This window comes from Coenobita brevimanus, chromosome 13 (genome assembly GCF_032717465.1).
Source record: "Coenobita brevimanus isolate Jiangsu-jjx chromosome 13, ASM3271746v2, whole genome shotgun sequence".
NCBI classification, from domain to species: domain Eukaryota; kingdom Metazoa; phylum Arthropoda; class Malacostraca; order Decapoda; family Coenobitidae; genus Coenobita; species Coenobita brevimanus.
Genome location: NC_136966.1, coordinates 56318772 through 56343829, shown reverse-complemented (window position 1 = coordinate 56343829; position 25058 = coordinate 56318772). Strand labels below are relative to the sequence as shown.

Here is a 25058-nt window from a genome sequence, read left to right as displayed (position 1 = left end):
ATTCAAGGTCTCATCAGTCAATGCGACACATTACAATGCTCCCCAGCACCCCATACACAAGACACCATACAGCAAATACAAGAACTCAACACTCACAAACACTAAAATATCAGAGGAGCAAACACTAAATTGGAATAATTATCTCCAAACATTTGATCACAAAACAAACATCAGCAAACTCTACAAAACGCTAAACAGCATCACACTCTGCAACAGCAACACTAAATAATCACATGCTGCCATCACAACAACAGACACCATATCCTCAAACTAACAAGAAGCAAACACTCTTATCAATCACTTTTCACGTCAGTCATCAAAACCCCCATCGTGACAACCGACGTGTCATCCAATGCAAGAGGCAGTTCCCCACAGACCCAGACTTTGCACCCTTCAAATACAACCTTGCCCACCTCAAACCCACCTTCCAGAGGCATATCCATGCTCAATCACTTGCCACTCCATTCAGTCATTCAAAGACAACACACAGCTGCATACACAGCCTCCTGATATCCACCCTTCTGAATCCTACCTCCCTCGTAAGGACAGGGTCCACCTGGCCAGGCTGCGATATGGGCATCATCCAGCCCTCTGGAGTTATCAGAAGAGGCTGGATGACTCCATCACTGATGCCTGTCCAGGATGCAATACAGCACCCCATACAATCAAGCACATTATGGAAAACTGCATTGCCACAACCGCCAGCGCCAACAACACAACACACACTCCTTGAGTGCTCTGTGGGAAAGCCAGGTCTCAGCCATGACCTGCCTGAGGGACTCAGGGCTGTTCAGCCAGACTGCCTAGGGAACAATTACTGCTATTACTACCTCCTAACTCATCAAACATAGCCATACCATTAACCACACCCACCTAATCCATCAACCAGCTTGTACAGTGCATAGTCCTGTGGGTTGGTCACTTTAAGCTTGTGGGCCATCATACGGCAGACCTCCCGCGTGGTGGTAGCTGGTCGGATGGGCAGCGTACGAGTCACAATGCTTCCGTTCTGCTCATCAGGGATTACTATTTTTACCGTGCCATGTTCTGCCACTAGTGCACACTCCTGCAGGTAGAAATGCAGTTAGAAATGGTGAGGTAGCAAATGTGGTTGGAGATAAGGTAATATCTACTCATATATCTACTCATCTACTGCTTCACACTGAATTGTATGAGGGATAATCTAAATAATTATAAATGGGGTAAGGAAGTACTGATAAAGGACTGGATCATCAAACAGGAGTATAAAGTACAGAATGGTAACAGCACTGAGGATGAAAGAATAATATGAAGAAAGCTGTACCTTCTGGATGAGGCCAAGAATATCTGTGGCCAAATGGTTTGGAAGGGGGACAAGGTAAGAAGTGGAGCTGAGGAGATCCAGCAAAATTATTCTTTTTTTTTTTTTTAAACAGATAAGGATGAAGTTAAGTGGGAAGCAGAATGTGGAAGATAAGGCTATTTGTTTGAGAAACACATGTCTTTAATAAGCAAAAATGTCTGTTAGGACGTTGTGGAAGCAGCCACACGTGGCCTTCATCATCACACACAAGTACAGTGGTGGTGACCATCTTCACTCATCACACACTCCACTGTGCTTGTGAAAAGCAAACAAAGGAGTTCCTATGGTGTTTTGAAATTTTAATTATAAACCATAGCATGGTGAACAACCCATAGCCAACTGTGGAGAGTATAATTTATGAAGATTACAGTCTATACTGACATCTATTTTATGCATCAAAATCACTGAAGTCCCAACCATGGAGAAGAATAACACATTTTAAGACTCTATTCATCAAAGCTGTTGATTAAATCAACAAGGCATCATAAGCTCCTAGGATGTTTGTTGGGAGCTCTCCTCCAGCTAAGCCTTATTTAGCAGTGTAACAGACTGAGGAAGAAACAAGAATCTCTTCTCTCTCTTGCAATTCAGGCAGGACAGCTGGTGTCAGCAGGTAGTCTGACTAGTCATTCCTAGAACAGGGGAATTTGTGAGCAGGCAGGTTGGCTTTGTCTAGTGGTGGATGATCAGATAATGTTCAGATTGCACAGGCCCTTGCCCCGCTTTAAAAAGAGGATCAGGGTTAGTGTTAACCAGTTTCTGTTGATATTTTCTTAAATTTTTTTTTCATGCACTTACCTGTCGCACAGAATCAAGACTGTTGCCAGGTGAGGAGTCTGGTGATGGAGTGAGGTTCTTGAGAGCATGAATGGCTGAGTGAAAAGCCTCAAGGTAGTACGAGGCTTCCCCAGCAGATGCACTCGGAAGTAGCAGCCAGCACATGTAGTCTGCCTCCACCTCTGCAGACACCACCCCAGCCTGGCTCAGCACCCACATGATCATTGGTACCAAGTCCTCTGCCTCACCCTTTACTCCTCCTGCCCCTCCCTCATACATCTGGAAAGCATGAAATCAGGATATATGGGCAGATGTGGGAGCTGACTGTTTCAGAGAATATGAACTTTACTGATGGCAAATTTAGGAAAAGGTAGATGTCAAGGAATATTTGGTCAAGATGTTAGATTAGAGGAGGGCATGGCTACAACCAATGATCAGCTGTGATGTACTAAAGGATTAAAAAACTTACTGCATTATGAAGGATATATATGAAAAAGCCATGCTGTATCAGTTTTGAACTGAGTTTACCTTCCTATCTGTCACCCTGATGAGCACAGTTCAATTTAACTTGAGGTATACTACAGCCCCAAGTCTATGTTTAATAGCCAAAGGGACACTGTATACTTACTGCCTGGTAGATATGTGAGATGGTGGCCAGTAAGGACTCAAGCTTCTCTCTGGGAGCATAGACACTCTGCATCCTGGTTAGCAGGTTACGGATGATGGTGAGGGTGGAGCCCCGTGGTGGCCACAGCTCCGCCTGGCCACATACATATAATCAGACAGAAAATAAAGGATAGAGTACAAATTGTCCACATATAAAGGTGACACAGTGTAACAGCATCCCTCTCAGGTACAAAGACCATAAATTCAGATTCCCTTCACCATAAACAAAAGCACTCCTAATCAAGGACTACATAAACATGAAAGAAAGAAATTTCACTGCTTCAGCACAGCATCCATTTGTATAAAAAAAAAAAAAAAAAAAAAAGATAGAATGCTTTGAAAACAACCATTCTTGTCTGCCCATCACTACATTATATAAACATAAGCACAAACACAAGCTCACACCAGCAATACAGAACCTTCTGTCGAACAGTAACTTCCATAAGCCTAACACAAGCTCATCCAGCCAGACTACAGTACCACCATTATCCATCTCTGATAGTTTTGCTTTTTTTATAATTTCCTACTCCTGTGAATCTTTCTCATCTTATTTATATTCTAGTGAAAATTAGGGTTGGAATGAAAAACGACTCAAAATATTCATGCAGATACTGACCCTGATTCCAAGGCGTGCTGTGGGCTGTGTACGTGCATACTTCATATTGGTGGCTAGTAACTGTATCGCCCCACTGGTTGTGTACGCATCCACAAATAGCTTATTCAGGTGTGTCCACAGAGGTCGCAAAACTAGACGCACAAGCACATCTTCCAAGATGGCATCCAGATTTAGGAATTCTGTGGCCTTGAGCTGTCAGAGGAACAGATTGAGAGACGAGAATTAGGTTTGGTTTTCTGATAGCATTTGTAATGCCTCAAAGATTCATCTAAAAATCCTACATTAGTTATAAGGCTGAGGGATTGGGAACTAGCTTTCCAGTCATGTCTATAACACCTTCCAATATTAATTTGTACTGTACTTTATCATCTCTAAACATCCAGGAGCACCCTTCAACTGTACACCAAGTAACACATCAATTCCCACTAATCACTGACAATTCAAATTTGGCACAACAATCCCCACAACACCACAGAAATACTTTTCACAACCCTACCAGTTATATATTTCATGCCCTCTATCAACTACCATCAGCACAGATAACGCTCAAGTGTTGTATTTGAAGTGGCCAAGGTGACAATGCTTCTTCCCTTGTGATTTATTCTGTACATTACACCTCAAAGTTCAAGAGAATGTTAAGATGCAAAATGGAAAATACACTGCTAAGGAGGAGATGCTATGAAACCCTGTATGCCCCCTAAAATACAGTCCCAGTAACTATCACAGAATGTGCACAGCGCTTCATCCATTCATCCATCCATCATCCAATCCTACACTGCCCCATGAGGAGCAGAACGTGCACAGCACTTCATAATTATATAAAAAGCATACAATAAAATGATAAGGTGTACAGTAAAATGCAAAATAAGTCAGCATGGAAGAGGTATCCAAAGCCTTGTACATTAGTTAAAATAGAAAATAAAGTCCCAAGAACTATCACCAACAACACTCACAGTGCTTTGCTGCTGCTTCACAATGGCCTCAAATTCCCTCTCGCCACTGGTCACCAAATAGTTCTTCATGCCTGACATAAACTGACGGACATTACGAGTTACCACGGCTGGGTCTTGCTCAGGACTCTCCAGGGTACATGTTAGGAAGTGGGCGATATGGCGATTGAAAGAAGTTGAGGAGTCTCGTCCCAGGTCCAGTGCATAGGCTCGGATGGCACCACCATTCTCTGCATCCTGTCGGTGCCTTAAGGCCAGCAGCTGCGGGGACACTGTGAGGAAGATATTATGATAAACTTAGGAGAAAAAGGAGAAAGGATGAAAAGGTTATCATGATGCTGACAGACTGGAAGGATTATAGGATACACATACAATTAAAAGATATAACTTCCAAGGAAACCAGCACACTTTAGAATGACCAATCTGGGTCATTAGCAACTAACCACAGAAAAAAATAAACACCAGAATATCTAATCATAAATGTGGAAATACTGCATTATTTCATCAAGAACAGATGTACCATCCTCTAGCAAAGCACAGCCCTACAGCCATATTGAAAAGGTTAACTAGTTCAGTAAACCTTCACTATACTGGACTTTGCTGCATCAAACTTTGCTGTTATCAGTCACCAACAACCTATGAGACTATCTTCTCTTCCATCAGACTCAGTCAAATATAGATGAAAAACACATGAAATAACATGTACTGTACAGTACTTAAATATACTGTACTGTTTTGACTTTAAATTTTCCTCATTATGATTAACCAGCACACATATTTCTGGACTGTTTATTGCTTTATTGTGTCCAGTATCATTATCAATTTCAACACTGTACTTTTAAGGTTCTCAAAAAAGAAAAAAAATGCTCTCTGAAGTACTGAATACACAAGGTTTTCAGTGTGAATGGTCAAATGGATGTACAACAAGTCAAGCAGGAAAAGACTGTAAACAGAACACCATACAAGTGAAGACTCACTAATTCTTGAGCGCTGCTGAGTGTCGAGGTTGGTGGTGTGAGCAAGGGACACTGTTGGGGTTGGAGGAATGGAGGCATCATCATCACCATCACTTCTGCCACCTGCAGTATCCCCCAGCACATGCACAAAAGAGTCAGTGTCAGTGATGGCAGCACCACCTGTGTCAGAGTCATCTAGAACTGTGTGACGCAGTGCTGGGGTGGCAGTCAAACTGCGTGAGAAGTGGTCCACTGATGAGTCATCCTCAAAGTGCATAAACGATTCCCTGAGGCGAGAGTCCCAAGGCTCAGAGAATTCTGTCCCTGAGTCACTGATAGTGGAGGGGAAGTAATGGGTTGGGAGTGGAGGTTGCAGTCGCTCCTCAGGAGGAGTGGTGTGGGTTGGGCAGGACAGGGGTACTCTGGAATCATCCTTCCGTCCCACACCCACATTGTCATACTCACTCACTCGTGTGGTATGGCTTGGAGCCAAAGAATGAGCATCAAGGGTAAGATCAGGTAATTTTTCAGAGATAAGGTCTTGGACAGTCTTGTCTCCTGGAATGATAACACTGTCTGCCTCACCTCCATCACCTGTGGGAAACCGATTCTCTACACACTGTTCTCGATCTTCCTCCTGTCCTGTCTCCCCAACTAAATTACTGTTGGGATTATCTCTGGCAATCCTGGGAGGAGCTATGGGTTTCCCACGGCCCCCAAGACGAGAATGTCTACGCACATCACCTCGACTCTGACCATTAAGGTAGCTGGCATTTACTTTGTTCTTTTCATTTTCAAAGTTTTTATTCCGCTCATCCTCTAAGCTTGAGTTGATGACACTGTTATTCTTGTTGGGTGACAGGTTCTCTGAGCTAAAAGACAATGGCAGATCTTCATTTGAATCTATCTTGCCCAAGCAAGAGGTACTCTGTTTTGATTTCCACTGAATGTTGGAATCCGAGTAACGATTGGTGACTTTTCTACTAAGCTTATTTGAGGCCTTATTAATTCTTGCCTGAGGTTGTTCCTTGAGGGCATCAGCTGGCTCCATGTAGAATGGACTGGCACTCTTCATATTGCCATTCATGACATCACTACTGTTGCCATTAATAATATCAGGCGTGCAGATACTACTGCCGTCATCACCTTTGGTCTCAGCTTCATAAGTGAAGTGCACTGGTTTTGTGCCCTTAGCTATCTCACTAAGATCTCCCATTGACTTGGAAAATTCACCTGAAGGCTTGAATGTGGTCATCTTGGGTTGTGAGGGTGATGGTGTAGAGGGCAGGTCTCGTGGGGGACTGGGGGTCCATAAGTCTTCATAGTCACTGATCTTATCTGCCAGAGAGGACCGGCAGTATGGCCCTCCATTGTCCACTATGTTGGCCTCATGGTAGTGATTGGAGAGTCTGCGCCTGTCTTTTCGTCCACTACGCATACGCACTCTTGCCACTCCCCCTTCTTCACCCACTGGGGTGCTAGAATCACAAGGAGTGCAGGGGGTGCTCTGTGGGGAGGTAATGTGCTGCCGGATATGGAGATGGAGGCCATCACGATACCCATTAAGCACCCCACTCTGGTTCTCACTTGCTGGGGCTCCATTGGAATCTGAAATGGGTGCAGCTGTCACCAAGCTTCCCTGAGGGCCATTGGTACTGGTTGGGGCTGGGGTGATCTCCAAGTTGGCCACATGCAGTGTGACCTCAGGCTCCTCAGTTTGGAGAGGGAGGCTCTTCACTTGGTTGACATTGAGGGTAAGTGTGGTGGTAACAGTAATGTTTGAGGGTGAGGTGGTGAGGCAAGACCTGGCCCACCGTGGGGGAGGGGCAGGGGCCTGGCTGTGTTTAGACATGGCATCACCGTTTTCACTAATGGGGGAACTGGTCTCACTGGGATTTGGGGGACTGAATCTGGATGGAGGTGTTGGCTTGCTGGGGGGCTTCTGTGACCCAGACGGACTAATCTGAGTGTGCCACTGGGTAGTAGGAGGGCTGGCCCGTGGAGGTGGGGCTGGCCTGGAGCCTGGAGTGCCAGGCTTGAGCTGTGATATGGGGGTGGCTGGCTGGGAACGGAAAGAAGAAAATGTTGGCTGTTCCTTCAAAATTTCATCTAGAGGAGCCAGGTTAAGATTAAGTGTTGAGCGGTCCCCCCCAGTAGGCAGTGGGGGTGCAGGTCTCACAGGGGTCAAGGAGGTTGTTGAACCCCCAACTGAGCTTGCTAGGGAGCCTCCCAAACCCCCCATGCCTCCCTGGGCCTGAGGGGAGAGGAGGCTGGTAATGGAGGTGCCCCTCGTTACCCCAGCCTTCCCAAAACTGCTGAAAACTAGATCATTTGGGCGTGGGGAAGGGGTGGGAAGGGGACTACGAGGCTGCTCCAGGGGGGTGGGTGGGCTGCCAGCAGTAGGACTGGCCATCACTGTACCCCAGAATTCTGACAAAGATAAGTTCACCATTAATAACACCATCATCACCAAGACAAAGCATTAAACATAAAAACAAGAACCAAGAAATTTCATAAAAATTCTTGCAAGTTTATGCTGAAGTAATTAACTGCTAAGTATTGATGTGTATTATTTCTTTGGCTGTCAACCTACACAGAAGTCACAGACTAAAAGAACTTTAAACAACTTAATCAAGAACCCAGTACAGTACTTAACAGAGAAAATCCTGAGCTTACTGAACTACTCTGAACCAAGTCAAAACATGCTTTACAATATCATATCATTAGTGAAATGCATGTACAACTTCAATATACAGGCAAAGATTGGGGAGGGGGGCTTAGACCAATGATTACAATATTTACATGTATATATTATTTACCAAAATGTATGCAATAAATGTCTTTCATAAAAGTCATCACTGAATCATTTCAATGAAAGCCAGGACAGGTAAAAAAAAAAATAATAAAATAAAATACTGACAAAAATGGTAATGGGTTAGCTTGAATTAAGCTTCTGGTAATTCTGTTAGATTACCTGAAAACACACTTTAAATAAGTAGACTCTACTGTCTGGTGATGTTCTGATACATTACACAAGGTTTTGGGTAGTTAATTTACAGCTGTTGGGGCCCTTTTTGGGAGAGTTTGTATTCCCTAACACTCCCAAATGGTGAAGGAGGAATACTGTACAGGTATAGTACACCCCTGATATTAAAAAAAAAAAAAAAAAAAAACTGGTTCAGAAAACTGCTGTAAGACTCCCATAACTCCCAGCATGACCCCAGTGACCCCTAGCATGACCCTACTGACCCCAGCATGACCCCAATGACCCCCAGCATGACCCTACTGACCCCAGCATGAACCCAGTGACCCTCAGCATGAACCCAGTGACCCCCAGCATGACCCTACTGACCCCAGCATGAACCCAGTGACCCCCAGCATGAGCCTAGTGACCCCCCAGCATGACCCTACTGACTCCACCATCAACCCAGTGAACCCCCAGCATGATGTACAACCCCTTGCATGTCCCACTGACCCCTGACCCCCAACACAATTCCAGTGACCCCCAGCATGAGCCCAAAGACTCCCAACATGACCCTAGTGATGCCCAGCATGACCCCAGTGATGTCAGTGACCCCCAGCACAATCCCCTGACCCCTAACATGACCCATGACCTCCAACATGATTCCAGTGACCTCCTACAGGATCCCAGTGACCCTGATCATGGCCCCAGTGAGCAGCAGCATGACCCTACTGACTCCATCATCAACCCAGTGACCCCTCAGCATGATGCACAACCCCTTGCATGACTCGAGGGGCCCATGGCATTACTCACAACCCCAGCATGACCCCTGCAACCCCAACATGACCCATGACCCCTAATATGACCCTAGCATGATCAGGGATTTCTAGCATGACCTTGTGCCTCACCTTGACCCAGCAGTGCCAGGGACATCAGGTCATGTCGGGTCCTGGCCTCCTGCACTGCTCTCGGCAACTTCAACTGCACTGGGAGCTCATCACTGTAAAATATTATTATTGTAGTATGTAACTCACTCTCACTGTCATGAAGTGAGACAGATGTTGAAACTGAAGAAAATTTTATATGTACTGTATATACACCTTATAAATATAAACACATAGTGTATACTGGGCACAAAACCCATCAAACACACACACACACACACACACACACACACACACACACACACACACACACCACAGTTTGGTTAAGACATTATATTCAGCAATATGACTCCTTTTCAAATTATCTATCTATCTATCTGTAACAAGACACCATAATCCTGTAAGAGGCAGACATCTGTCTTTGAGTTAGTGGTTTTATGGGGAGGGGCACTGACCCTTCACCAACCCACTTGTTGACACACAGGAAATATGTATGGACTGGTTATATGGCTACCAACCAGAACTGTAAACGGTTTCCTGGCTTACGGGAAACCATTTGGATGGTCACTCAATATAAAGCCACCTGAAAAGGAAAGAAGAGTAATTAATAGTGCTAAGAAAGATGGGAGAAACAAGAAGAGAGGAGAGCAGACACAGAAAAACAATGATAAAGGTGAAGGAAGAAGTAGGCAGCACTACATAAAGTAAATGGATGATGGTCGCCTACCAATAATTAATTAATTAATTAGCAACTGTGCCTCAGTGGGTTAGAGCCCTCTGACCAAAGGGTCAGAGGTTCAAGTCCACCCAAGGGTCACTGGTACACATCAAGAAGGGGATCTGGTCATAAATAGCTACAGGCTCCAAAACCTAAGTCCTTTACCCAGGGGCAATGCCTTAGCCCTTATCGACAAAAGGGGACATGGCTTCAAAAAATAAATAAATAAATAAATAAAAAGGCATGAATGCATATTCTCTCTCTCTCTTGTTTACTTACCAACACTGTGAGTAATATGCAATGAGGGCTGGAAGATTTTCAAATTTGTTGTCGGAGGCCTCAAGTGAGTAAGAAGTGCCCTGGTCGTGTATCTCTATAAGGTAGTGCTGGATATATGGGCCTTTGTCTGGTGGAAGGCGTACACTAAGGGCTCGTGTGTCTGGCTTGCTGCTCTGTCTGACGATGAAGTTCTGCCAAAAACACAAGGAATTACAACATACAAGAATTAAAATGCTTCTAGCAACAAAACAATGGTTTCCAATACAAGAGACACATTAAAAAAAACTGCATGGCACAATGACAGTTCTTTACTGACTGGTAAAAATACAACAAATCACAAGATAAAAGGATACAGTACATTAATGTATTCTATTTTTATAACAAATTCGGTGAGGATAGGGAACTGACAAGAGATCGAGCTGGCTGGATGATTTTGTGAGGAGAAATGCATAATCAGGGATTTTTGGCACCCCTTTTTAACGTGGCAGCGTCTGGATTGACTCTGTCGGATACGATTATGTGAAGCTACAGAACGTGGTGAATGTTTTTGGCGTATCCGATACAGCCAGGATTCTGGGGGCTAGAATGATGAGTGAATGGAAGCGTGGCCCATTGGACTGGGCAATTTTGGGCTGTCTGGACATTGCTACTCCTCACCCTGCCCTTGGGTGGGAAAGGAGGTCCAGATGATGATGATGATGATGATATAACAATGGCAAAAATCCAGTCCATGGAATCAGATGTTAAGAACTGTCTGTAACACTTTGTACTATGTCACATACTGGTCCATATTTAATCTAACTCATATGGCATACCCCTACTTGACTTTTGGCTATACCCAAATAATTCCTTCATTCTCACTAAACCTGTGTGTGGTGTCTGTTATGAAGGTATACTGGTGTCCTTCCTAAAGATCCCTCCACAGTCTCCTAACAGAGGAAAAACAGCTTTCTGGGTGGGCAAAACCTCCACTTTTTTACTAACCTATATATCAAATGATGTCAGCTGGTGAATTACTTTAACACCACAATCACTCACAGTGTTTCTGTATCCATTATTCTATTTTATTACAACAACTAGGTTCCAATATTTCATTCTACAGGGTTATGACAAAAACAGCTATGTAACCCTCATTGAACTACATTCCCTTTTTTCATCCCATAAATTCTCTCATGCACATCTACAATGTATTAATAAGACATAACCTCTTCAAGGGAAAAATGGTAACATCATAACAAATTACTAGAGAGTTAGTATCGGTGGCTTGGTACATGGAAGATAAGATTAATGTCTCAATGACAGTGACATTAGGTACCGGTACAAATCTTTCAGGGACACCTTAATTTGCTTGTTCTCCTCCTGTTATCATCTTTATCATTAGTACCAATAAATTAGTGATTTACTATTTATTATTATTATTATTATTATTATTATTATTATTATTATTACATTATTATTCCTGTACTATCATTACTAGACCGCATGTAAGTGCCAATATCTCTCTTGTCCTCTACCCTATTTCCTTATCTCCACTGAACCAAATAAACACTGATCTTAACCGTACGGTAAACCGCACAGTGGCTGTTAATCATACTGACCATAAGCCAATTTAAAATATCATACACTTAAATGAGGACTGATATGTAAGTGGGTCAATGGAGGTACAGTACTTTAGTTAAGTGACAGGACTGTCACAACAAATGTGCGCTATGATATAATAATTTTTAACAATAAACTGAAGTGAAGCAAACATAAAATGAATATTCAACATAGTAAAGTGAAAGGACAGAGAAAGATACTAGGCAAGAGGGTCTATTTACACAGTGCAGTTAATCCAACTCACATATAAATGAAAGTCTGATACTAAACTCTGGTGCACAGAACTTGATATTCTCATGAAATAACCTTAATTACTTTGAGTATTGGATGACTATTACTCTTTTCATTCTTCTTTCTGGCTATCCATCAGACAAATTTATACAGTTCTGGGGGTGACCAACTGAACTGTAGGAGTTCATGGAGGTGATGTCTAACCTCCTCAGTGTGGAAACTTTCTTCCACAGTGATTAAAACTGCAAGGAGATACCTAAGAGAAAAAATATGCCATCAACTGTGGGGTCAATGAGGCAACACTGGACTGTGTATCTTCTCTGCACTATCTTTGTGCAAGGTTGTACCTTGTCTTTCCGTCACAATCTGCACATGACTGATACATGAGCAGACAGGCAAGTTTTGCAGAAATTATATAAATTTAGATATTGAACTAGCAACAAAATTAATAGCAAGTTTTGCTGTCTTTCACATGAATAGAAATATATTAATCATATAAAACTGCACTGAGTTCTGATACTTTTTTTTTTTTTTTTTCAGCTCTCTTGGATGATTAGGTATCTGGAGATGGCGAGATAATGGAATAAAAAAAAAAAAAGAATACAACTTACTGTACAAGACTAAGACAGGAACCTCACAAGAACAATCATTCAACACAACTACACCAGATTAAAAAAGCTCAGACCTCAAAACCCCCCAAAAATAATAATAATAAAAAAAATCACCTTGCATAATCTTAAATTAGTGGAACCTGGCCAAGCCTTACCCCATGGTCCTTGCCCTGGAGGAGGTGGACAGCCCCAGATCGTTGAAGGTCAGGGAGGAACCAGATGGGATTACTCTTGATGAGCCGCTCCTCTAGGGTGATTGCACATGCCAGGCACCCAGACCCATCCTCACTCTCACTCTGCGGGATGGATGCAAGGTTATGTGATATGTTGGTGGTATGCTTAGGGTATATTGGGCTGTTTTAAGATTCTGCTCTCACACATATGACAAATTTAACCAAAATTTCATGAGGAAGTCTCCCACCCCCCAGGCACCATAGGACACCATAGGATGCCAGGAATGTGGAGTGGTTTGTGGTTATTTCCTTCTTGTCCATTTTATTCTGGGTACTGCCAGAGAGCTCATTCCTTGGTTTTGAAAAAAGAAAATAAACCCTTTTGACTCAGGGCCATCTGTTTCACTGGACTCTGTCTTATTCCTGATGAATTTATGTACCTTATGAAAGACATTCTTTGGCTGAGGAGGTTAAGGATATGCTGAAGTATATCAGGTACGGTACACCGAGGTCTAAGGATATAGCAAGTTAGGGGTATGCTGGGGATATACTGGGGTTTATTAAGCTCTTGATCTTGGGGGTATGGTAAGTTAGGGGTATGCTGTAGTATATTTGGATATATATAATGTATTAAGCTCAATATATGGGGTATTCCAAGTTACGGTAAATTAATTCCTTCACTAAAGACCTAAAAAAAAATTGTCCAGACGTTGGGTCTGGTTAGTACTTGGATGGGTGACCGCCTGGGAACACCAGATGCTGTTGGCATAACGTTCTCCCTACGTGTCAAGTGGGGTTGGTGGAGGATTAGTGCCCCTCCCTGTAAAACAATTAACTCTAAGCCCTTGGCCACCCCGTTTGGGATACATGGCATCTGGCAATGAATGAATTTGCACAATATGATTCAGTGTTAGCCAGAATAAACTCATCACCTGTTGGCCAAAGTGAAATACAAACTATATCCACAGACTGAAAGGGTTAAGATTTCAGTGAGTGGGCACAATAAGTCTGGTGTAGGGTGGGGAGTGCAAGGAGTGTTTTGGGTACATTAAGTCTTGCTGGGGCAGCACAGATGGTGTTCAAGCGTACAGCATGTGTCAAGTTACAGTGTACAGTACTTAGGTATGAAGTATATATATGGCTATGTTAATCAGGGAAGTTAGGGCTGTACGTTACTCAGGCTTACTGGGTTGTACTTTTAGGTAGATCTGTGTATATGTATCAGGAAGCTTAGGATGTGATGGGCATTTTGGTTTATTCAGTGCTAATTAGGTCCAATCAGGTCACTTTAGCTCCATTCAGTCCTTCACATGCATTTCCATACTACAAATGAGTCAGGCACACCAAAATATAGCACTAGAGCATACAGTTATACCAGGATATACAGGAATATGTCTGGGTAAGGTAGGGTATGCTGGTGTAGCGTGGAATATATAAAAGCATGTCAAAACCACTTCACTACGAGGACATCTTTTGCATTTTATTACCCCCACCAAATTGGATTCAACTTCGATGAGACTTTTAAATACTGAGTGGACAAAGAATTCATTAATCCCTTCAGCCCTACATAAAAATAAAATGAATTAGATGGGTTACAATGACAAACAGGTCCTCAGGCTGAATAGGTGAGGTGTGGCTATATCAGGGCAGGTTAGGGTCTGACTTAGTTTGCTTTGGAATACATAGGCATGCTTGGGTATGCTGAAACACCACAGTATATCAGAGCAGAGCATACCAAAATAATACCAATGGTGTGTTTGGTGAATCTGGGTTTGCCAAGGTATACCAGGGCATATTGGCACACATACACACACACACACACACAAACAAACACAAACACACACACACACATACACACGCACAAGCCATATGTGTTGTTTTTCTTACTCAAACTCTCACCCTTCACTCCTTCCTCTTCTCTATCCTCAACTCATACCTTCCTCTATTTAGTTTCTCTTTCTCTCATTCCTTTTCTTTTCCCCCCATTTCTCTGTTATTCCTTTTTTCCTTTATGCTTTCTACAAACCGTTCTCTTTATTTTCCCTCCTTTCTTTCTTCCTCCCTTCTCGCACCCACTAAAGTACTCACTCTTTCTCACAAATCCTCCATTTATCTCCTTTCTCTGTTCCAACTTTCTTCCTCTCTTCCATCATCACCCTCTGTCCTTTCTTACACACCATTCTCTCTCCTCGTTTCTTTCCTTCCTTCCTCTTTTTTCCTTCACGCATCCTTTACTCATTTTTTCCTTCCCTCCTTCACTGTCATCTTTCACTCTTTCTTCCACACCTTGCTCTTCTTTCTTTCCCTCAATATTTAGGTGGTGGTTTGAGAGGGGTGCTGGGAGGTGTGGTGGGGGGGGTCATAATATTAGGGTCAGATTCCCTTAGCCAGCATTGATGATTGATGGGGGAGAGAGAGAGAGAGAGAGAGAGAGAGAGAGAGAGAGAGAGAGAGAGAGAGAGAGTAAAATGGTGTGTACGAGGAAGGGAAGCTTGGAGAGAGGAAGGAAGGAAGGAAGGGAAAGAGAGGCGAGTGAAGAAAAGTAAAGACAGAAAGTGGAAAGACAGGTTACAAAGCAGGGAAGGGGAAGAAGTGAGTGAGTGCGTAAGAGAGGGAAGAAAGATGTGTGTGTGTGTGTGTGTGTGTGTGTGTGTGTGTGTGTGTGTGTGTGTGTGTGTGTGTGTGTGTGTGTGTGTGTGTGTGTGTGTGTGTGTGTGTGTGTGTGTGTGTGTGTGTGTGTGTGTGAGAGTAAATGAAAGCAAGAGCAAGAGGGAAAGAAAAGAAAGAAAAAAAGTGAGTGTGTGAGTGAGTGAGTGAGAGGGAAAGAAATGTGATGAGGAAAGAAAGAGACAAGAAGCTACATAAATCCCCATTAACAAAACCATTACCTGAGAACAGAAGGGGAGCGTAAACAATGGAAGATAAAGGGGTGAAAATGAAGATAAAAGAGGGAGAAGTCAGTGATTCTCTCCCTCTCTCTCTCATACTTGCTTTCTTTTCTGTTTCTCATTTATTTATTTAATTTTATCAATCCTATTTCCTGCATCCTCCCTTAAAAGTAATTCTCTCTCTGTCTCTGTCTCTGTCTGTCTGTCTGTCTGTCTGTCTCTCTCTCTCTCTCTCTCTCTCTCTCTCTCTCTCTCTCTCTCTCTCCTATTACGGGCGTGTGAGTCAGTCTGGTCCGTCTGCCTGCCTTCTTAATGTAAGCTGACAAGGCGGCTCTCTCACTCACTCACTCTCAGTTTCTCTATCTCCCATCTCACTCGCTCACTTACTTACTCTGTCACACCTACTCACTCACTCTCAGTCTCTCTCTTTTGCCCTATCTCCCTCGCTCACTAAGAAACTCACCCTCTGCTTCTCACTCGCTCACTCATAACTCCCTCATTCACCCACTCGCTCTCACCTTCCCTCTCACCCAGTCTCACTCGTTCGCTCACTTCCACTTTTTTTTTTTCACCCTCTCACTTGTTCACTCGCCCACTCAGTTTCTCTCACTCATTGTCACTTCTTCCCTCTGTTTTCCTTTGTTTTATTTATTTTTATTTTATTTATTCACTCTTCTTTACTCCCTCATTCAAATGTTACTTGGCGCTGGGGAGGGATGAGGGAGGGGGAAGGGGGAGAAGGAATGGGGAGGGGAGGAAAGGAAGGTAGGGAGAGATTTATAGGGGGGAAGAAGGAGATACAGAGAAGGGGGAGGGAAGAAGGTAGGAAGAACCTGGGAGAGAGAAGGAGGGAGGAGGGATGGAGGAGGGAAAAAAGAAAGGAGGGAGGGACAAGGAGAAGGAACGATATGTGTATAGGGCATGAGAAGGAATGGGAAGTGGAAGGAGGAAGAGAGAAAAATATGGGGAGAAAATAATATGGAGATGGTGGAGAGACGACGATGGAGGAAGAAGATATATTGGGTGGAGGAGGGAGGGAGAGGGAGGAGACAGTTTATGGGGGGGGGGAGAAACTGTAGGAGGAGAAGAGAGATGGTGGAGATGGAAGTGTGAAAGGAAGGAAGGAAACTATGAATGGAGAGGGGAACAGGAAGAAGAGAGGTAGGATAGGGGTGATAAAATAAGAGAAAACGTGGTGTGAGAGAGAAGGAGACAGAGAGGAACATAAAAGAGTTATAGGAAGAAGAGAAGGGTAGGATAGGTGTGGTAAAGAAGAATATGTGGTGGAATAAAAAAGGTGATAAAGAGGAGAATAAAGAAGGATATAGGGAAAAAGAAAGAGGGAGGATGGTGGTGACGATGGGGGAAAGAGGAAGGAATCATTTGTAGAGTTAGGGGGAAGAAATAAAGGACGAAGAAAAGAAGGGAGGAGGAAGAGGGAAGGAAGAAACGGACAAGGAAGAGAGGAAGGGTGAAGGAAGAGGGAAGGGAGGGTGAGGGTAGCGGGAAGGAATGCAGGGTAGAGGAGAAAGAAGGGAAGGAAGAAAGAAAAAGGGAAATGGAAAAAAGAGCGAAGAACAAACAGGAGAAAGACAAGTGAATGGAAATGTGAGTGACCGATGAGAAGGAGGGAGGGAGGGAAGAGGGAAGGAGGAGGGAGGAGGAGAGGAACAAAGAAGGGGTGGGAGGGAGGGAGGGAAGAGGAGAGGAATAAAGATGGGGAGGGAAGGAGGGAGGGAGGCAGATACATCTAAAATGGACAAGGTGATCAGTTACCCCCACCATGACGAAGGAACACTCGCTCTCTCTCTCTCTCTCTCACACACACACACACACACTAAAAAACTCAATACCACACCCACACCTTCACACAGACCCAAACCAACATGTACACATATACACTATTCACACACACACACACACACAGCAGCAGCAGCAAATAAATCAATAAAGTATAAGTGGATGAGGTATAAGTAAGGCCGGAGCTCTGATAATAAAGGTACATATAAGTGACAGGTGCCTGATACATTACCAAAGCGATCCCTTATATCCAAGTGTGGGGGCTGAAGGGGGGGAGGGCGTGATGGAGAAAAAGGAGAGGGGGTGGAGGGGGGCATGGGAGTGGAAGAGGGGTAGGAGGGGTGGAGAGAGGGGGGTAGGAGGGATGGAGAGAGAAAGGAGAGGAGAAGAGTTAGGGAGAAAGGAGGGAGAAGGGGATGGGAGAGGTCAGGGAGAGAGTATGAGGGGTGGAGACAGAGGAAAGAGGGGACAGGCGGGGTGATGGAGCAAGGAGGGGTCAAGGAAGAATGAGTGGGGATGATGAGGGAGGGAGGAAGGAAGAAATGAATGGGGATGGTGAGGGAGGAAGGGAGAAATGAGTGGGGATGGTGAGGGAGGGAGGATAGGAGAAATGAGTGGGGATGGTGAGGGAGGGAGGAAGGGAGAAATGAGTGGGGATGGTGAGGGAGGGAGGATAGGAGAAATGAGTGGGGATGGTGAGGGAGGGAGGCAGGAAGAATGAGTGGGGATGGTGAGGGTGGAAGGAAGGGAAAAATAAGTGGGGATGGTGAGGGTGGGAGGAAGGGAGAATGAGTGGGGATGGTGAGGGAGGGAGGAAGGGAAAAATAAGTGGGGATGGTGAGGGAGGGAGGCAGGAAGAATGAGTGGGGATGGTGAGGGAGGGAGGAAGTGAAAAATAAGTGGGGATGGTGAGGGTGGGAGGAAAGAAGAATGAGTGGGGATGGTGAGGGAGAGAGGAAGGGAGAATGAGTGGGGATGGAGAGGGAGGGAGGCGAGGACCAAAGACAGGACCGTAAAATGCAAGTAGGATGTTAGTAGATTAGTAGATTAGTCTAGTAGATAAATAGTAACTGCGTGCAATTATAAACCAGAGTGGAGAAAAAACATTACATACAGGTAAAACTACGTGCAAATAATAAACAGACTGAGTGCGCGCATTCAGTAAATTGCGTGCAGGCAGTTAAGTGGCAGCGTGCAGGCAGTAGGTAGATTGCATGCAGGTAAATCTATTGAGTGCTGCAATAAAGGGACTGCAGAGGGGTAGTCGGCAAAACAGTGTGTGTATGTATGTATTATGTACCTGTTATGTGTGTATGAATTTATGTATGTATGTATGTATGTGTGTATGTATGTATGTATGTGTGTGTGTATGTATGTATGTATGGAAGGATAATGAGTGTTGATAAAGGGAATGGAGAAAGGTAGTCAGCAAATAATGTGTGTATGTATGATTATGTACCATGTATGTCTATATGTATGTATGTATCTACGTATCTATGTACGTATCAGCCAGCTCTTTCATACACGTTCATGCCAATTTACACATGTCAAAGAGCAACTGAAACGACCCGTACAGATGAGAAGCAATAATCATACCTGTCTCTCGTGAACCTCCCAGCGTGCACTAAACTCTATGCAGGTAACAAGGTGATTGCGTGAAGGTATTTGCAAGAATTATTTTACGGTTGTCAAGAAAATCTGAATACCGTATGTGCCGATAGCTCTTCTACCACTAGCGTACTACGGCACCAATCAATATGGCTAGCCTCGGTTAGTATTTGTTATTATCAGCATTACTAACGAGCCTTATTATTATTATTACCATTATTATTATTATCATCATCATCATCATCCCCAATTATTCTTTTCATCTCATTCTTCTCATCATCATTCTTCTTCTTCTCCTCATTCTTCTTTTCCTCACTCCTCTTCTTCTTTTAGCTTTAAGTGGACGATGTTCAGTGAAGTTCTTTAACACTTACGAACCAAGTTAACAGCGAGAGAATAAACGCACACCTTCATTTCCATTACTATAAACCATTTGCTCGGACGAAAGACAGATAAAGAACGATGAATTATAAATGAAACTGCATAAGCTTCGACCCGCAACCCCCTTTTTTAAAATCATGCGCTCTACGGAACACTCTCCACCCAACAAACGTCCAGACAGCGACTTAATCATAAATCACAAGAGGCAGTACTTCCTTTTGTGTGGAGGAGGTCTGGCTGTGGGGTGGAGTTCGGGGTCTGGATGGGGTGAATGATGATTGGATGGGTGGGTCGCTTAGTTCAATGGTGACTGTGATGGTGGTGGGTGTGCTTTTATGTTTACCTTCTCTCTCTCTCTCTCTCTCTGCATTCACAACAATTGACATGAATCAGGAGGTAGATAGTGAAACAGGGGATTAGACAAGGGGAAGAGGTGTAAAAATCATGCTGTATTCTACAAATGTGCGTGCATGTTGGTGGTAAACTGCGTGGAAGCACAGCAGTCAACAGTAGGTCAATTCTAACACTCGACTTGTCAAAATTTATATAATATCGAACGAAAAAAAAAAAAACGGAAAAAATCTTACACTGCTCTTTCATTTCATAAAGTAAAAAAAAAATGAATAAACATCGTATTTTCAGCAGCAAATGGCAAAAAGACAAGCTGCTATTACGAAATTTTAAGACTCTCCCCTCTTAACCAGACATATCATCCTACCCTGACGAAGAAGAAGAAGAAGACACTGTAAATATATGCCATCAAAAAAAAAAAAAAAAAAAAAAAAAAAAAAAAAATCATCTCATTTTTTCCTTCCTTCCTTTATCTTTTCCTTTTCTTTTTTTCTTTTCAAGGCACCCTTTTCGTCTAGAATACGGCTCGCAGTAGTTGGTAGGTGAGTTAGTAAATGGTGTGAGGGGAATTACAGATTGCGTGCAAGTTGAAAAGGGAAAAATGCGTGCAGACTGGAAGATAGTAAAATGTGTTGGGTTAGTTTGGGTTAGTTGAAATATTGCGTCAAGGAATTACCAAGTCTGTTTCACGTGACAAAGATCCCTAACCCCTTTTAGCTCACGTGATGGCCAGGTGTAGTCACACTGAAGGCTGGATTTGACTAGTAACCAAGGAGACTCATCTCTATCTCGTAACTAAGGTTCATCGAAATTCATGCAAAACTACGTCACCCCTTTCCGCTCAGGTGATGGCCAGGTGTAGTCAGACTGGAGGGTTGATTTGACTAGTAACCAAGGAGACTCATTCCTACCTCATAACTATGGCATTCAACAAAGATATTATTTTTAAGCTGAGAGAGCGGCCCGGTTCCGTCAGATGAAATTACATATTACTGTATTAATCTACCTGAAGTGAAGTAGGTGGCGGGAATGTAGATTATGTTTTGCGTGCAGGTCGGATATAAATTGCGTGGATGCAGGAAATCACGGGCTTGTAAAGAATAAATTGCGTGCAGACAGGGAAAGAATCACACGCAAGAAAGGACTGTAATGCACAAGAGGCCAGATATATTAGTGTGTTAGTTTAGGTGCAGAGAAACGGACTGAGCGGAGACACGTAAATGAAAGTGTATAAAGACAGGTAAACAGTATTTTAATTGCGTGCAGGTAGACTAAATTGCGTGCAAGGTTGGGTCAGATAGCGTGGTGTAGGTAAAGTATAATTGCGCTCGGACAGAGATGAAATTGCGTGCAGGCAGAGGTTAAACTGCGTGCAAGTCGAGGTTAATACTGCATGAAGGTAGAGACTGAGTGCAGATACTGACCAACTGTTTGAAGGCTGAGGTTAAACTGCGTGCAGGTAGAAATTAAATGCGTGCAAGTATAGGTTAAACTGCGTGCAGGTATAAGGTAAAATTACGTGCAAGTAGAGGGTTAAATTGCGTGCTGGTGAAAAATAAAATTGCATGAAAATGGAGAGTAAATTGCGTGCAAGTAGAAGCTAACACTGCGTGCAAGTAGAAGCTAAAATTGCGTGCAAGTAGAAGCTAAATTTGCGTGCATGTATTAGTGTGTTAGTGTACCTGGTAGGTGTCCCCATCAGAGCCTTCCCCATAGCCAGGCACAGCAGCAGGCCCGTCACCGCAAGAGACCGAGGACGACCCCACCGAGGACGACCCCAGCGAGGACGAGGTGGAGGACGACCCAGTGTGGTGGTAGGAAGTGGAGGAGGAGGAGGACGGGGGATCGAGGAGGAGGGGTGTGGTGGTGGTGGTAGTTGTGGTGGTGGTGGGAGAGAGGAGGAGTGTTGGAGCGGGTTGGTTGGGGGAGGTACTGTGGTGGTGATTGTGGTGGTGACCTCCCGGAGCACCACTAACAGGCATTGTGGTAGTTGTGGTAGCTGTGGTTGTGGTAGTTAGCGTACCCTGGTGGTTGTGGTTGTGGTGGTTAGACCAGGAGGGGCCACCAAGACAGGAGCGTCGTAAACCACCACCTTCTCTTCGATGCTGGTAGTTGTGGTGGTGGTGGTGGCGTGGTGGTGGTGACTCTCCCAGGCGTCCAGAAGCAGCAGTGGTGAGTGTGGTGGTGGGGGAGGAGGGGAATGCGAGGGTGGCGTCAGTGGTTGTGGTAGCTGTGGTGTGACTGGAAAGGGTATTGGTGAGTGTGGTGGTGGTGAGGACGTGTGGTGAAGAGAGAAGTCTGCCTGGTGTGGTGAAGGAGTGTGGTGGTGTAGTGGTGACGAGGTGCGGCGAGGGAAATCTATTTGTGGTGGTGGTGATGTGGTGCGGTGGTGGTGGAAGGTACTTAGCTGTGGCGAACTTGACAGATGTGGTGGCGGTGGTGGTGAGTCTGAGAGATGTGGTGGAGGTGGTGATGCGCTGGTGTGCTGGGGATCTGACTGGAGCGGTAGTGGTGAGTGACTGCGGTGGAGGGGATCTGAAAGCAGTGGTGGTGGTGGTGAGGGGGTGTGGGTGTCTGGGTGCTGTGGTGGTGGTGGTGTGGTGGTGGTGGTGGTGGTGGTGGTGAGGGTGTGGTGCGTCTCCCTGGTGGTGGTGACGGAGTGAAGCAGAGTCTCCAGCGACTGTGAGGTGGAATTCTCCCAACGTGCCCAAAAGGTGCTCAACGACACCATTTCTTCTGCAAAGGAAAACAAAAAGAAAAGAATCGTATTAAAAAATCGCATTAAAATCATATTAAAACCAATGAAAGACAACATCGCATCAACATAGAAAACTTTACTAGTATATGCGAAAAATAATGCACTCTTACTAACACAAATAAAGCAATACGTAAACAAAAGCATGATCCCCTTCAGTCCCATGACGTATAATTATCTACAGTACAGTCAGAGGCCTTAATCCCAGGGTAAAGGGTGGCCACAAACAAATCGCCTCCATGTCGCCCTGTCCCCTGCCATTTTACTGCCCTCCCCCCAACGTACACCCCCTACTGCTTAAGTCCACACGGTAAACAGATATACATACGGTAAGCAAACTCAGTACAGGCGGTGATGTATATTCCCAGAGGCGGACACATAAAACTAACACATGAAAACGATTACACGACGCAGAAAACAAACAGAAAAAAAACACGTGGAAATAAACCCGTAAAGAGCCAGGGAGAGACTACAGAAGCACGGATCAGTACAAAGACCGACTGGAGAGAGACAAACGCTTTGAGAGATATAGAAAAACAACAAAGAAATCGATGCGGGGAAGACACAGAAACGATACCCATGGAAATAAACCCGTACAGAGCCACACAGAGATCTGAGAGATACGTATCAGTACAGAGATCCACTGATTGAAAACAGACGCTTTGAGAGATCCTGTTTCAGCCGACAGGACAGGAGAAGAGAGATATGACAGAAGACAGCAAAAGATGGCTGAGTATGAGAGAGGAAAGGAGGGCACAGCATGACAGAGTACATTAGAGTAGAGGGGAAAATCGAGACAAGAGAAAGCAGTGCATGAAAACACACACACACACACACACACACACACACACACACACACACACACACACACACACACACACACACACACACGTCGGGTCTATTTTATCGCCAACAAATGTAGTTCTTGATTTTCTGATAGCAACCCCTACAAGAGAAGAGAAGTGAAAAGAGGAGAAGAAGAGAGGAGAAGAAGCAAGAAGAGAAGAGAGAAAAGAGAGGAAAGGAAAAAACAAGAAAACCTGATCAAAAAGATTAGATTAGATTAAACAGAAATAAATAATACCTCACATCCCTCCGACAGGCATACCTCCGACAGATGAAATTCTTGAACCTCCTGTCGCAAACGAGAGGAGAGGAGAGGAGCAGAGCGGACAAGAAAGGAAAAGAAAGGAGAGGAGAGACGAGCGATGAGGGCAGAAACGAGAAGAGTCGATAAGTGCAGAGAAAAAAATCATATAGCAGAGAGGGAAAAAAAAAAAAAAAAAAAAAAAAAAAAGATCGGTAGAGCACAATCAATCATGTGAAGCCCGGATTGAGCAAAATATACATCCATCAAACTTGGTGTACGGTACCTCAAACAGATGCAGTTTTTTACTCTTCTGTTTCTCCTTCTGCATATGCGCCATACCACCAGCGGAAGAGAAGAGAGGCGAGGAGAGGGGAGGGGAAAAGAGGAGAGGAAGGAAGAATGGCGAAGAGAAGAGAGGCAAGGAGAGGAGAGGGAAAAACAGGACAGGAAAGACGAAAAGCGAAGAGAATAGAGAGGCGAGGGGAGGAGAGGGAAAAAGAGGAGAGGAAGGAAGAATGGCGAAGAGAAGAGAGGCAAGGAGAGGAGAGCAGAGGGAAAAAGAGGAGAGGAAGGAAGAAAGGCGAAGACAGGAGAGCAGGGGAGACAACAGCGGATATGAGAAATGCAGAAAGGGAATAACAGTGCAAAGCATGAAGAAGAGAGGAGAAAAAGAGTAAGAGAGATGACAAAAGCAGAGCAGAGGTTTCGAGAGACTGGCACAGCAGAGGGGAAAGAAACAAAGTGAGGAGAAAAGGGGCACGACTGATGACAGCAGAGACGACAAAAGCAGGGCAGAGCAGAACAAGGCAAGCAGAGTGGAACAGAATCAATCACGTCAAGCCCAGGGTAAGCCAAATCTACCCCCATCAAACCGGGTATACCTCCAACAGATGCAGTTCTTGACCCTCCTGCTGCAGCCCCGACACATCCGCCACCCCTCCGGCAGAAGGCGTTGCAGGAGTTTGTTCACCTTGCCACCGCGACCCCTCTCCTCCTCCTTGGCCGTGATCACCAGCTTCTCGTGCATCTTGGAGGACTGGGAAATCGGCCTTCAACTCAAGACGCGATGGGCAGACATAGGCCGAAGTGGATCTGACTGACTGATTGACTGATGGATGGACTGACTGAAGATGCTACTGACAGGGTAACAAACGGTGAGTACTTGACTGATTGGTTGGTTGGCTGGTTGTATGGATGGATGCTGGTTATTTAGCTGGGTTGGTTGACTCTCTTGTTGCTGGATGGTTGGTTGGTTGGCTGGTTGATTATTTGATTGATCAACTTAATAAACAACTGGAAATGGAAGAGCAGCTAAAGTGACGAGAAATGTAAAGTTTTGTGCACACTCGGCTGCCAACACCTTTCGCCACGTGTTTCCTGGATCACTCAAACACGTGACTCACAAAACACGCAGTACGGTC

General features: G+C 44.4%; 1 protein-coding gene across 2 annotated transcripts in view; it reads right to left on the bottom strand.

Annotated features, from left to right (window-relative positions):
* spri (Src homology 2 domain-containing protein sprint) overlaps window positions 1-25058 on the bottom strand; it is a 232516-nt gene that overhangs the window by 3476 nt on the left and 203982 nt on the right. Inside the window, exons 2-11 of one of the 2 annotated variants that reach the window (XM_080283881.1) lie at window positions 21816-22528; window positions 12747-12887; window positions 10151-10341; window positions 9178-9269; window positions 5329-7737; window positions 4355-4623; window positions 3402-3593; window positions 2748-2879; window positions 2141-2398; window positions 874-1066 (exon numbers count right to left, since the gene is read on the bottom strand). In XM_080283881.1, coding sequence (XP_080140007.1) covers window positions 874-1066; window positions 2141-2398; window positions 2748-2879; window positions 3402-3593; window positions 4355-4623; window positions 5329-7737; window positions 9178-9269; window positions 10151-10341; window positions 12747-12887; window positions 21816-22523 — 4585 coding nt within the window. In that variant the 5' untranslated portion in view covers window positions 22524-22528. The other variant, XM_080283883.1, reaches the window with a different exon arrangement.